Source organism: Panulirus ornatus, chromosome 10 (genome assembly GCF_036320965.1).
Source record: "Panulirus ornatus isolate Po-2019 chromosome 10, ASM3632096v1, whole genome shotgun sequence".
Classification (NCBI taxonomy): Eukaryota; Metazoa; Arthropoda; class Malacostraca; order Decapoda; family Palinuridae; genus Panulirus; species Panulirus ornatus.
Genome location: NC_092233.1, coordinates 57340148 through 57353730, shown reverse-complemented (window position 1 = coordinate 57353730; position 13583 = coordinate 57340148). Strand labels below are relative to the sequence as shown.

The window sequence follows — 13583 nt, the reverse complement described above, 5'->3', positions numbered from 1 at the left end:
GTAACCGAAGAAGACTCCAGCCTTGAGGAAGAGAGGCACATGTGTAAACAAACTGGCCAGACTCATGTGGTAGTGGTGGTGGGCATGGTGGTGTAGGGAGGGTGCTGTAGTGGTGGAGGTGGAGGTGCTGTAGTGGTGGTGGAGGTGCTCTAGTGGTGATGGTGGTGGAGGCGCCGTAGTGGTAGCAGTGGTGGTGGAGTTGCTGTAGTGGTGGAGGGAGGGAGAGTGTACCACATGCAGGTGGAGGTCATCGACATACTTACGGGTGTGGCTGCCCACCACACCCTTGTGGTGTGTGGCTGTCTGTACCTACCGTGTGGCCGTCTGTACCTACCGTGTGGCGGTCTGTACCTGGTGTGTCGCTGCCTGTACCTTCCGTGTGGCTGTCTGTACTGGAACTCATGATAAAATGCATATACAGACGAGGAATGTGTCTGTTAATGAGGAATACAGCCAGGAAGTGTGAAGATGATGACCCAGGGAGGTCACTAGAGTGTGAGAAGTATTGGCCAAAGATCAATGGTGTGAGCAATATGTAAGGAACTTGCAGCGAAGGTATGTGAAGTGTCTCTCTGGGTCTGGGGGCAGTCGACCCAGCTGTAAGGGCGACACAGGATGACCTGAGGAAGGAGCAGGTCTGGTGTGAGGGACTTACGTACACCAGAAGGGTGCCTTACACTGGACCGGCAGGGAGTGGGACCTGGGACCTGCCTCATAGAGATGAATAATATTAGGGAAATTTACCTTTAGAGATCACATAATCAGAACATGCTAAAATGGTTCACATAATATGAACTTACTCAGTGGGATCACATGATGAGAACTTACCTAAATGGTTCACATAATATGAACTTACTCAGTGGGATCACATAATGAGAACATACTAAAATGGTTCACATAATATGAACTTACTCAGTGGGATCACAAAACGAGAACTTACCTAAATGGTTCACATAATATGAACTTACTCAGTGGGATCACATGATGAGAACTTACCTAAATGGCTCACATAATATGAACTTACTCAGTGGGATCACATGATGAGAACTTACCTTAATGGTTCACATAATTCACCCAGAGGGATCATATATTAAGAACGCATAAAGAGAAACCACATAACAAACCATCTTCTTGAAGACTTGGATGGGACATATCTGGTGGAGGACTTAGAAAAGAATAAGAAAAGAAGAGGAACGACTCAAGGGGAGACATATCTAAAGGACTTAGAGAGAGAGGAATGTTCTATCTAAAGATCTGAAAAGGGAAGACTCACTCAAAGACTCCCAAAAGGAGACCCACTCCGGACGACTCATTGAAGGACTCACAAGCAGGACCCACCTGGAGGACTCTGAGAGAGATGAGGAGGACATCATGGACTCCACTCCAGACATGAGGACCTGGGCTCCTAGGAAACGATTGAGGAGTGATCTGGCTTGGTCGTCAGAGGTCACCTTAGCCTCGTGGTCAACTGATCGGGGTGAGAGAGAGGTCAAATGTTCAGAGGTCTGTCCATGCACACACATCTGGGTTCTGCTCATTATATGACACACAGACACAGTCAGGGTTTTAGTTCCCCAAACTCTTCCTCACACCTCTGTCTCCTTACCTACATTCATATCTATCTATCTATCTATCTAGCGATCTATTTATCTATTAGGTTCTATTCATGGCTACTTGCGTTCACATTAAAATCAGACTCACTGGGAACGCACTTATGTGCCGCCAGGAGTCAACTAAAAAAGGCAATAAAATAAATCTTCCAAAAATTACGTATGTCGCAAATTTTTTTCCTTTGCCTGAAACACACATTGAATACGGCACTTGCTACAATACATCAACTGTTTTCTAATCACTCTGGAAAGCAATGCAACTACCTATTCACTTCACGGAGGGGGAGGGAAGGGGAAAGAGTAACCAATGAGTAATTATGATGTTTCTTATCATGTGGTAGTGTTTTGTTCTGTCGTAGGGGTAAAGTCCACATACACAGGCGTGGGGGTAGACCATACGCGTCCTACGTACCATCTATCGCATGAGGGGCGTCAGTCAGAGGTACTTTGGTGGAATAACAAAAGAAAGAGAAAAGTGTTGAATGTCTGTCATACATAAATCAAAGATTCTGTAGACATATTGTGTAGAAAATCTTGAAGTGAAGTGCAGAGATATGATATGTTTATATGGGATTATATCTAGGCATTTTTTAATGTTTAAGTGACAAATATGACCTTGGACGAAGATGGTAAAGAGAAATCTGAAATATTAAGATTACTTATATTCCACTGACTTTGTTTCTTTTCTTACTCGTTTCCTCCTTCTGGCAGAGCCAAGCAAGCAAAAACAAGAGAGAGCTCACAGTCAGTCAGCGCTGCAAGCAAGCGGTACGGTGTCGCAAAAGCCCAGAGGGTAAATGTAGGTACAGGTAGTTCAAGAGTACTACACACAGGCCAGGTGGGGTGGTAAACACGAGGGATGGAGGGAAGAGAGTATGAGAGGGTGGGTGAGAGGGTGGCCAAGGGTTCAACTCAACTGGTTCAGAAGGAACTCATCACCATAGCGGCCCTGGTGTCTTTACCCTGACAACATACCGACCACTTCCTCCGTCCTACCTACCCCAGCCACAGCTTCAACGCCGAGGGGAGCTTGTGGTAGAAGCAGAGTCAGCTTAGGTTAGGGAATGGTAAGCTTAGGGTGATAGCAGGGTAAACTTTGCCATAGTGGTAGGGCAAGGTCTATGTGGTAGCAAGTTAAGCCTACCATGGTGGCAGGGTAGGCTTACCATGGTGGCAGGGTAAGCTTGCCTTGGTGGCAGAGTAAGCTTGCCTTGGTGGCAGGGTAAGCTTGCCTTGGTGGCAGGGTAAGCTTGCCTTGGTGTCAGGGTAAGCTTGCCTTGGTGGCAGGGTAAGCTTGCCTTGGTGGCAGGGTAAGCTTGCCTTGGTGGCATGGTAAGCTTGCCTTGGTGGCATGGTAAGCTTGCCTTGGTGTCAGGGTAAGCTTGCCTTGGTGGCAGGGTAAGCTTGCCTTGGTGGCAGGGTAAGCTTGCCTTGGTGGCATGGTAAGCTTGCCTTGGTGGCAGGGTAAGCTTGCCTTGGTGTCAGGGTAAGCTTCCCTTGGTGGCAGGGTAAGCGTATACAGGTAGAGCAGGGAACACATCTACTTTTAGTCTTGTGGACAGCTTCCAATAGGTCTGTAAACACAGATAATCTTTACGCCTCCCACATCCACCTGTGACCCAGGAAGTAAAGCTTAAGCCTCCGTCTGAGCAAACGGCAAGCTGTTCCCGTCAGCTTAATTTTCACTTTGAATATGTTTTAATTCATCATATTATAAGAAAGTTATACAAAACCCGTAAATCATTTACAAGCACTACAGTAATAATGACAGTTTGCTCTTGCTTCCCACTCATTACCACAGTCGTTATCCACTCACCACCACACAGTCCCTCCCCACTCACTACCACACAGCCCCTCCCCACTCATCACCACACAGTCCCTCCCCACTCACCATACCACAGTCCCTCACCACTCACCATACCACAGTCCCTCACCACTCACTACCACAATTCCTTTCCAACTCACTACCACACAGCCCCTCCCCACTCACCATACCACAGTCCCTCACCACTCACTACCACAATTCCTTTCCAACTCACTACCACACAGCCCCTCTCCACTCACCATACCACAGTCCCTCACCACTCACTACCACAATTCCTTTCCAACTCACTACCACACAGCCCCTCTCCACTCACCATACCACAGTCCCTCACCACTCACTACCACAATTCCTTTCCATCTCACTACCACACAGTCCCTCACCACTCACTTCCACAAAGCCCCTCCCCACTCAATACCACACCTCCCTCCTTACTCACAACCACACAGTCCCTCCCCCAATCACCATACCACACCTCCCTCCCTACTCACTACCACACAGCCCTTCCCCCACCGCCCGTTCCCACTCGCTACCACAACAACGCCACCAGTGTGCCAGAGTGGGCAAGGCGCACCAGACCAAAATACAACAGGTCGCGTTAACTCCACAAGATCGAGAACTTTAGTTTATATCTGGCGGTGAGGAGAGGTCTTCACTCCGACCTCACACTGCCAAATCCATCCTCCTCCCTCCTCCTCCTCCTCCCCCAGCACCTGCCGCATCACACCCTAGGACCCCCATCCACACAGTCCTCAACCTGTTATCATGTCCACAGGTTGCGAAGGACGCATGAGCCCTCCTACAGACTCAGTAATGCGTCATCTTCATCACAGCTTATGAAGGAGGAGTGAAAAGCTCTATTCATACGTTATGGCATCAAAAACCCTTCTTTTTGGATCTTAACCTTAATCTTATTCACAAGTTATGGAACCACAGACCGACCTTACCATCGCATCAAAGCCCTTCTTTCTGGACCTTAACCTTAATCTTATTCACAAGTTATGGGACCAAAGACCGAACCTTACCATCTTGGTCACAGGTTATGGAGCCAATGACCTTTATGGACCTTAACCTATCATCCTCTTCACAAGTCATGGAACCAATGGCCTTTTTCATGGACCTTAACCTATTCACTTCTTCACAACTTATGACACCAAAGACCTTCTTCATGGACCTTAACCTATCATATCATTCATAAGTTATGGAACCAAAAATCTTCCATATGGACCTTAACCTATCAATTTCTTCACAAGTTATGACACCAAAGACCTTCTTCATGGAGCTTAACCTATCATTTCATTCACAAGTTATGGAACCAAAGACCTTCCGTATAGACTTTAACCTGGACCTTAACCTATCATCCTCTTCACAAGTTATGGAACCAGTGACCTTCTTCATGGACCTTAACCTATTATCTTTACAAGTTATGACACCAAAGACCTTCCATATGGACCTGAACCTATCATCCTCTTCACAAGACACCAAAGACCTTCTTCATGGACCTTAACCTATCATCCTCTTCACAAGTTACGGAACCAGTGACCTTCTTTATGGACCTTAACCTATTATCTTTACAAGTTATGACACCAAAGACCTTCTTCATGGACCTTAACCTATCATCCTCTTCACAAGTTATGGAACCAAAGACCTTCTTTATGGACCTTAACCACTTATTATCCTCTCCGAAAGGTTACAGACTCGAGACCCTTCTTTATACACCTTGAGTTATGATCTTCTTCATAATCTATGAAGTCAAGGACCTTACGTAAGACCTTCACCTGTTATGTTCACCGGAGGGAAAGGAGGCGCTGAAGATCCTTTTGAGAGTCTATATCCTCCTGTTATCTATAGATCCTCTTATCTTCATCACAGGTTATAGAGGAAGAGAACCTCTTCCAGAGTCCTTCAAACCTGTTATTTTCACCACAACAAATAATCATGAGTCAAGGGCAGTCATTAGAGTCCTTAACCTGTTCTCTTCACCGTGGGTTATGATGGACACAAGGACGATACGTTAGGCAACCAGTGATGTTAGATGAATGTGTTTTGTTATCAGGAACTTAAAGAATGAAAATGTGAGTCGGGTTGGCCACACTGTGTCAACCAGGGTATCCGATGATCTTCATTATCTAATTACTTATAGACTTGGCCACTTAGGTGTACGACAGACTTGGCCATGTAAGACAGACTTGGCCAGTTGAGTGCAAGATCGACTTGGTCAGCTTGAATGTACGACAGCCTTGGCCAGCTTGAATGTACGACAGACTTGGCCAGTTGAGTGCAAGATCGACTTGGCCAGCTTGAATGTACGACAGACTTGGCCAGTTGAGTGCAAGATCAACTTGGCCAGTTTGAATGTACGACAGACTTGGCCAGTTGAGTGCAAGACAGACTTGGCCAGTTGAATGTACGACAGACTTGGCCAGTTGAGTGCAAGACAGACTTGACCAGTTAAATGCAAGACAGACTTAGTCAGTCGAGTGTACGAAAGACTTGACCAACTGAGTGCAAGACAGAATCAACCAAATGAGTGTAAGACAGACTTGGCCAGTTGAATGTCCGACAGTCTTGGCCAGTTACGTGCACGGCAGACTTGGCCAGGCGAGTGCAAGACTCGGCCAGTCGATTGCATCACAGCGAAACACATATTTTACCTGGGATGTAATTCCGGATGCGTCTTGAGGTACGTTATCAGTGTAATCCTAGTATCACTCAAATCACCAGCAGTTCAAAGGGGAGAGGAGGTGTATTGAACACTTAACCAGACTGCGAGAGTAGTTCTGAACAACACGGGGGTGGTGTTCAAGAGAGTTCAATGTTCCGCAAGACAGACGAGCGCCTCACTGGCCGAGACTTGAGTGGGGCAAGGGTGACCGTCGTCCTCGGCGGCGGGATCCACAATGGTAGAGGGACGTGTACGCCAGAGGGAGGGAGGAAGGGAGGGAGGTGGGTGGGAGGGTAAAGAGAGAAGAGGTAGCCCCAGGAGGCGGAGGCTCGATGGAGTGGAGAGGGGGGGCAGGCGGGCGGGAGGAGGAGCGAGGCAAGCCAACAGCCTGTAGGCGTTGTGTTGGTGTACAATGTGCCAAGGGCTACACAGTCTCTTGTTGGTACCTAACCCCTCCCTCCCTCACGCGAACCTCCCCATCTCACACAAGCCGCCTCCTCCTCCTCTCCCACCACACCCACTGCCGAACCCCCGCCACAACAGCCACCTAACTTGGTGGGGGAGAGGGGAAAGGCCCCCCCCCCTGGTATTGTCGGTCATAAATAAAGTGTTGTTGGATTACCGGGACCTGTTGCTGCTGATGCTCTCGCACGCGGAAGTGTTTCCTCCCGTGAATGAAAGGGTCCGAAGAATCTTGGTGAAAATATTGGAATGGCTGACGGAGTAAGGGGCAAAACCTTAAAACAAAGTCTTTAATCTCGCTGGCCACCTGTGCAACACCGTTTTTACCTCACATAATAAACATCTTCCGGTGTGTGTGTGTGTGTGTGTGTGTGTGTGTGTGTGTGTGTGTGATGTTAGACACTGCTTTTAAAGTCCCTAAAATGTCCTCTTTTAGGTTCGTTGCGAGTACTGAAGGGGTAGCGGGAGGGCTGCGAGGAGCACTTGTATACTGTAAGTTCGTCGGGGTCACTAAGGTGATCAGTGTCAGTCCCCAGGAGTGTATGTGTTGTGAAGCACAAGCAGGTACTTCTCATGACGAATATACTCACGAGTTAGAACTTAAGTTTTGAGTGTGATGCTCACGAGGCTTCACGGTGTGATGGTGTGTGTGATGGTGTGCGTGTGTGTGAACTGGTCAAGAAGCTAAACTCTCTCAGGTAAGGAGGCGCTGAGACAGGTCCCATGATCATGACACAGTATAATATCATCAACAACAGAATACAAATTGGGCAGAAATTTTTGTATGATGATACTGAACAGTGTCGGGCTGAGGATCCCGCCCTGTGGAAATACCCAGGGCAGAAGGTAGAGAGACACTGATGGCACCTCCATACAAGATCTTGGAGTAACGAACTGACTAGTAGCTTTAGGAAGGGCAGACAACGAATATCAAACTTAATTCCCAGTGACTCTACCCCGTCAGGAGCCTCCACTGAACCTAAAGATTCGCCAGTACCAACGGATGATACAGTACCTACAGTATCACAAGCTTACAATTCTCGAGTCTTGGCTTATGAAATCACACCTCTCCCATGTAGACCACTGAGGCGACTGTCGCAACCAACACAGACCTCCTCGTGTGATCTCATGCGACCCACGGTTATAACTCTCTCGTCACATGCCAGCAGCCAGACACGTTCCACGTTCATGACAGGAGGTCCGCCGCATCTCATAAGCCAGGGACCCACTGTAATGGGCTTGGCGGCGAACACGCCCGCACAAATAATACTATCGACGTGGCCGAGGCATATTCCCTCATACCGGATCATCAGAGCAGTCGACTACTAGTCAAGCCGATTACTGGATCTTAGACACTGAGACGTGGTGTCCATGGTCGGGAAAATCCCCACCATGGTGACTTCCGGCTTCTCACTCTCACGTAGATTCTGCGGTGCCTCATCCTCACTACAATGACTCCAGTCTCATCGGCATGACTCACAGAGGACATACTCAACGCCTGACTCGAAAAACAGGTCTGAAAAAGGGGCCTAAAACCACGCCCTCTTACAGCACAGAGTACAACAGCAAGTGTCCATATTAACTCTGGACCTCGTCAACGCTTTCATCCCTCCACAGAAGTTTCACGAGACCCGGCAGGCTCACAACTCTCTCATGAAAGTACCTACACCAGCGCCACACAACATAGCTAAGTTTAGTCCCTTGAAAATCCTGGCCTCGCACTGGAGAACTCTGCTCAGACCGTGTCAGCCACAGAAGTGGGTTGGCCACTTGGTGATCCTCGCCAGGGAAGGAGGTAGTGAGGGCCCCAGGCGCCCGCAACGCCCCCTCTACCACTTGGGGCAGAACAGCTGCATGCAAGGGGGATGGTTGGGGGGGATGGTACAACAGCTGAAGGGACGGTAGAACAGCAGACAGCAGGAGGAGGTACAGCAGCAGACGGGGAGGGGATGGTACGGCAACAGGCAACAGGGGAAAACAGTACATGGGGGGAAGGGGGTGATACAACAACAGACAGCTGGGGAAACGGTACAGGAGAAAGGGACGGTACAGCAACAGACAGCAGGGGGGTGACGGTACAGTGGAAGGGGAGGAGGGTGATGGTACAGCAACAGGGTGGCAAATCAGGTTGAGGCACTGGTGATTGTTTACCCTGGACTCTCCACAAACAAACCAAGCTCCGTCTCTCCTAAAACTGGGTTTATACAATGACCTTCACGTCCCTCACTGGTTTATAAACTCCAGCTCCTCCCTCCCCCCTGCGTTAAACCCGCTGATGTAACCCTCGTTTCTTTACACCTGTTACGCATCCTTGACGGATAGTAACACTGATCTATTATTGAAGCAGTTACGTCAATGTCAACACACACACACACACACACACACACACACACACACACACACATACATGTGATCTCTGCCAGGATGGTCATGTGACCCATGTCCGGGTGGTCATGTGACCCATGTCAAGGTGGTCATGTGACCCATGTCAGGGTGGTCATGTGACCCATGTCAGGGTGGTCATGTGACCCATATCAGGGTCGTCATGTAACCCATGTCTTCTTCTACGATCACGTGTTCATCTGAACCTATACAAGTTCACCCACATAAACAGCACTGTACTTTATGTTCACGAAGACTTACTCTATACTAATCACACCCTGATGGATGGCATACCTCCTTCAGTCAACAGGAAGCGTACCTCTGAGACAGCTCCCGCCCTTGCCCGCCTGTTTCTCCTCCGTCTCAAAACCCAGACTTTTCCCTCCGATTGGAAGCCTGCCTTGGTGCTGCCCAACCTATTAAAAGGAGACTGTTCTAACTCTACCACCCACTGCCTTACCGCTCTCACTTCTATTATCTCCAGAGTCTTTGCAATTCTCCTTAACTCAACTCACTCACTCGAACACTTGGAATCCCAGCCCCCTTCCCTCTGATTACCCATATGGATATCACGGTGCAGGGACTACAGATGATCTCTCCTGTGTGGCTCCTAGTCTCCTTCTGTCGTGGATTTTGGAGAACCTTTTCGATGTGATTCTCAACATCGCCGAAGCATATGATAATGTGCGACATCAAGTCCTTGCTTTCTAATTTCTTCCTTTGGCTTCCTCCTGTTATGGGTCCCGCGATGAATAGCTGCCTCTCTAATCGGTCCGTTGCAGTAGCCTTTTAAGTCATCAACAGTGGTGTCCCTCAAGGTCCTGTACAATCACTCAGTCTGTTTTCTTCTCCATAAAAGATCTTGTCTCTTACAACACCCGTTGGTTCAATTTTTCACGGATTTCACTCAACATACTTCGATGTGGATAGGGAGCTGGGGTTTCCGTGCATTACACATGACAGCTAGAGACTGACTGTGAACGAATGTGGCCTTTTTTTGTCTGTTTTCCTAGCGTTACCTCAGTGTAGCGGGGGGGTACCCCTTTCTCCCCACCCAGCCAACTCTAATTCTCATTCTCTTTCTCGTACTGAACATGTCGCCATTCTTACTTTGTGCAATATTCTACACAGGGTAGCAAAATCTTGATTAGATTCAGCAGCACTAAAAAGCAACTCCTGCCTATATCTCTTTCTTAAAGTCGTCCATTCCTCTCTGTTCACTATCAAAACAACACAAGTTCATCCTTGCAATAACATGAACATGTTGGGCATAACGATATCCTCTACTCCATCCTGTAAACCACAGATAATCAACATTGTACATTCAGCATCCTAAATGCTGTAGGTGATCTATAGGTGGCTAATCATTCCTCTCGTGAGCAGCTGTCTAATGTCAACAGGGGTCTTAGTCTCCAAGAAAACGTAGTAAAGCCCACATAGACAAATATTCTATAGATTCTGAGAAAAACGCCGGAAATAAACTACATAGACGACAGCAGTAACGGGGACAGTAAAAGGCGAATGTGCAGTAGCGGAGAGTTGGTGACAGCTTAAAAAAAAAAAAAAACTGCTGAGGAGACATTTTCTTGTCAAGTTTAACTACTTTTTTTAACAGACAACCCAGTCGTAGGCCAATCAGGCCTCCTGTTGTCTGTCTTTCTCGTGCAATTCCCATGTAAAATAGAAAAAAAACTTTATGAGTCAGAATGGAATCCGTCTTATCAATTCTCCAACCATCAGCTCCCTTCAGCCAACCGTCTCCGTCGGCCGTGATGTGGTTGACCCATCCATATACTACAGGTTGATATTCTGGCCACTGCTTCCGTGAGATGACCCCCCATCACTGGGGCCTGGATACGTGACTCGCGTGTGGCTGCTGCTGCTCCAATTGGTGTGCAGAGACCATCCACACGAGGATGAAACGTTATACCACCTCGTTCCCTCGAACAGCAAGGGTGTTGAACCATCTTCCATCTTCCAATATCTCTCTTCTACCTTTCACAGTCTGGTCTACAAACACCTGCACATCCATGATTACTGTCTTCATTTTTTCTTTCACTATCTTCATTCTTTTTCTTTCACTATCTTCATTCTTTTTCTTTCACTATCGTCAATCTTTTTCTTTCACTATCTTCATTCTTTTTCTTTCACTATATTCATTCGTTTTCTTTCAATGTCTCCTTTTCACTCGAACGAGCCAGGATTTGAGGTAAAATTTCTCAGTGTCATTTAGGTCACTGCAAAGAATAAATGTTCATAACCACTGCTACAACTACTGTTGTGTTCATGACCACTGCTAAAACAACTGTTCTATGTTCATGGCCACTGCTATAACTGTTCAACGTTCATGACCACTGCTACAACCACCACTCGACATCCATGACCACTGCTACAACCACCACTCGACATCCATGACCACTGCTACAACCACCACTCGACATCCATGACCACTGCTACAACCACCACTCAACATCCATGACCACTGCTACAACCACCACTCGACATCCATGACCACTGCTACAACCACAAGTCGACATCCATGACCACTGCTACAACCAACATAAGCACTACCTCTAAGTTTATATATACACTTGACTACATTCACATGAATTATTCTCATGTTCTACCACTGTTATACCTTCTCTTGCATGACTATGTGTTCATCTGCTCTATATGACTATTTGTTCATCTGCACAACATGACTTGATGTTCATCTGCACTACTTTGCAACCACCTCCATATCACGTGTTTATAACACGACTATAACACCAACTACATTAAGTGTTGTTTACATGTACCTTTACTCCTACTGGAAGTCATTAATAGGTTGTGACACTGGAGGTTACCAATTGTGTGGGTTGTGGCACAGGAGGTCACTAGTTGTGAATTGTGACACTGGAGGTTATCAGTTGTGTGTGGGTTGTGACACTGGAAGTCACCAGCGGGTTGTGATAGTGGGATTCGCCAGTGGGTTATGGCTGAGAGCCACCTGTGGGTTATGACAAAGGGAGCCACTAGTGGGTTACGACAGTGGGAGCCAATAATAGACTGTGACAGTGGAAGCTGCCATTGGGTTGTGACAGTGGGAGCCACCAGTAAGGTTGTGACAGCGGGAGCCGCAAGCGGGCTGTGACACCAAGGGCCCAAATGACTGGCATCAAGTGTCAACACTCACTCCCCAAAAAATCGGTCATAATGGAGACAAAAAGCCACACATCACTTGCGACATTTCTGAGAATTTCATCAAGGTTGATTATTCAGCGCTTTTACTGCAACCAAACACCTTTTCTTTTTTTGCAGCTGGCACCACGCCAGGCACCCCCCAATTCCACTGAGTTTCCAAAGATCATATTAAAACGTTATGTCACTACTTACAATGTTTCCCTAAGGCACCCACACACATAAACAACTTTCATCATATCTTTATTGTTTTTACCTCAAGTTGGTACGGCATATAAACTTACCTACAGCTTTATAATAACACTAATTAAGGTACATCTTTTTAACTGGGTGAGTCATTTTCTTCCCCGAGCATTCTTTACTAGTTTACTGCACACTCCAGCAATCTGAACCGATTCGTGCCGTTGCGTATGTAGCCTAGGGAAAGCTGGGTGTACTAATTACGGGATTGTGACACACTCTACGCTGAGGTAGACTGGAATATTCTAAGAATATCATATTGAACGGTACTCATACACTAACTTGAGTGAGGTGGAGGTGTGAGGAGGCTACGGCAATATACCTAGGTAGAGAAGGAAAGAGTAATAACACTGTGCCAATGTCCATATAAATGGGCCTTGACACTGCACAACAGAGAGAGAGGAGAGTGTAACATGAGGACGAGCTTGACTTACCTGCCTCAGTAGCACCCATTCGTGACAGGACATCGTTAAAGCCCGTCACCTTAGACCGATCCTCCAGGAAACTCCGCCCTTCCCTCATGGCGTCGTCTGTGTCTACTGCCTGGTGCGTGATGTCTTGCCCAGAGCCACCCACTTCCCGAGTCACGTGGAAGGTGGAGGAGCCTCCAGAGTGTTCTACAGTGGCACTTGAGGAGGAGGTAACCACGCGAGAACCTATAGTCAAGGGGGGGAAGGGGCAGGAGAAGGGATTAGCGACATTGTGTTGGCCTCCGGGTGGCAGAGGTGTGCGTGTGTGTGTGACTGCCACCCATTGCGGTACGATTACTGGCTTCTAAAAAAACTAAAACACTGTGAAGGTCAGATCCATATGGGTGCGTGACACTTCCTTTTTTTTTTTTTCTAATACATCAAGGGGATATTTCATGATTTATGCCTGGAAGGGAATATACATATATACATATACACTGAATAATTTATGTTATTATGTATGTTACATCCGGCAATCCCACCAAACCACCTTGACAGGAAATTGAAGAAGACACCTTTCTCACGGTCATCATGTACTCACTCGGTCAGTACCCACGCACAATAATGTCCAGTAGTGAGCAAAACAATAGTCACCATTAAGTCCTCCTATACACATGACAGTAAACACTGAAAACAATATCCATTCGATCGATAATAATGTCAAAGCCGTTGCAAATCTAGCAACAAAATGTAAATACAATATACAGTAACTTTATCAATAAAAAAAAGCGAATACAATCAAGCTGAATAGT

At 47.1% G+C, this 13583-nt stretch overlaps 1 protein-coding gene across 10 annotated transcripts in view; it reads right to left on the bottom strand.

Annotated features, from left to right (window-relative positions):
* The window catches only part of LOC139750965 (uncharacterized), a 115509-nt gene that overhangs the window by 88582 nt on the left and 13344 nt on the right, over nucleotides 1-13583 (bottom strand). For all 10 annotated transcript variants that reach the window (XR_011713257.1, XM_071665923.1, XM_071665927.1 and 7 more), the window contains 2 exons: nucleotides 12796-13017; nucleotides 1339-1468 (listed from right to left, as the gene is read on the bottom strand). Coding sequence is in view for 9 of the 10 variants with exons in the window: in XM_071665923.1 (XP_071522024.1) it covers nucleotides 1339-1468; nucleotides 12796-13017 (352 nt within the window). In the remaining variant the exon portion in view is untranslated. The remainder of the gene's footprint in view (nucleotides 1-1338; nucleotides 1469-12795; nucleotides 13018-13583) is intronic.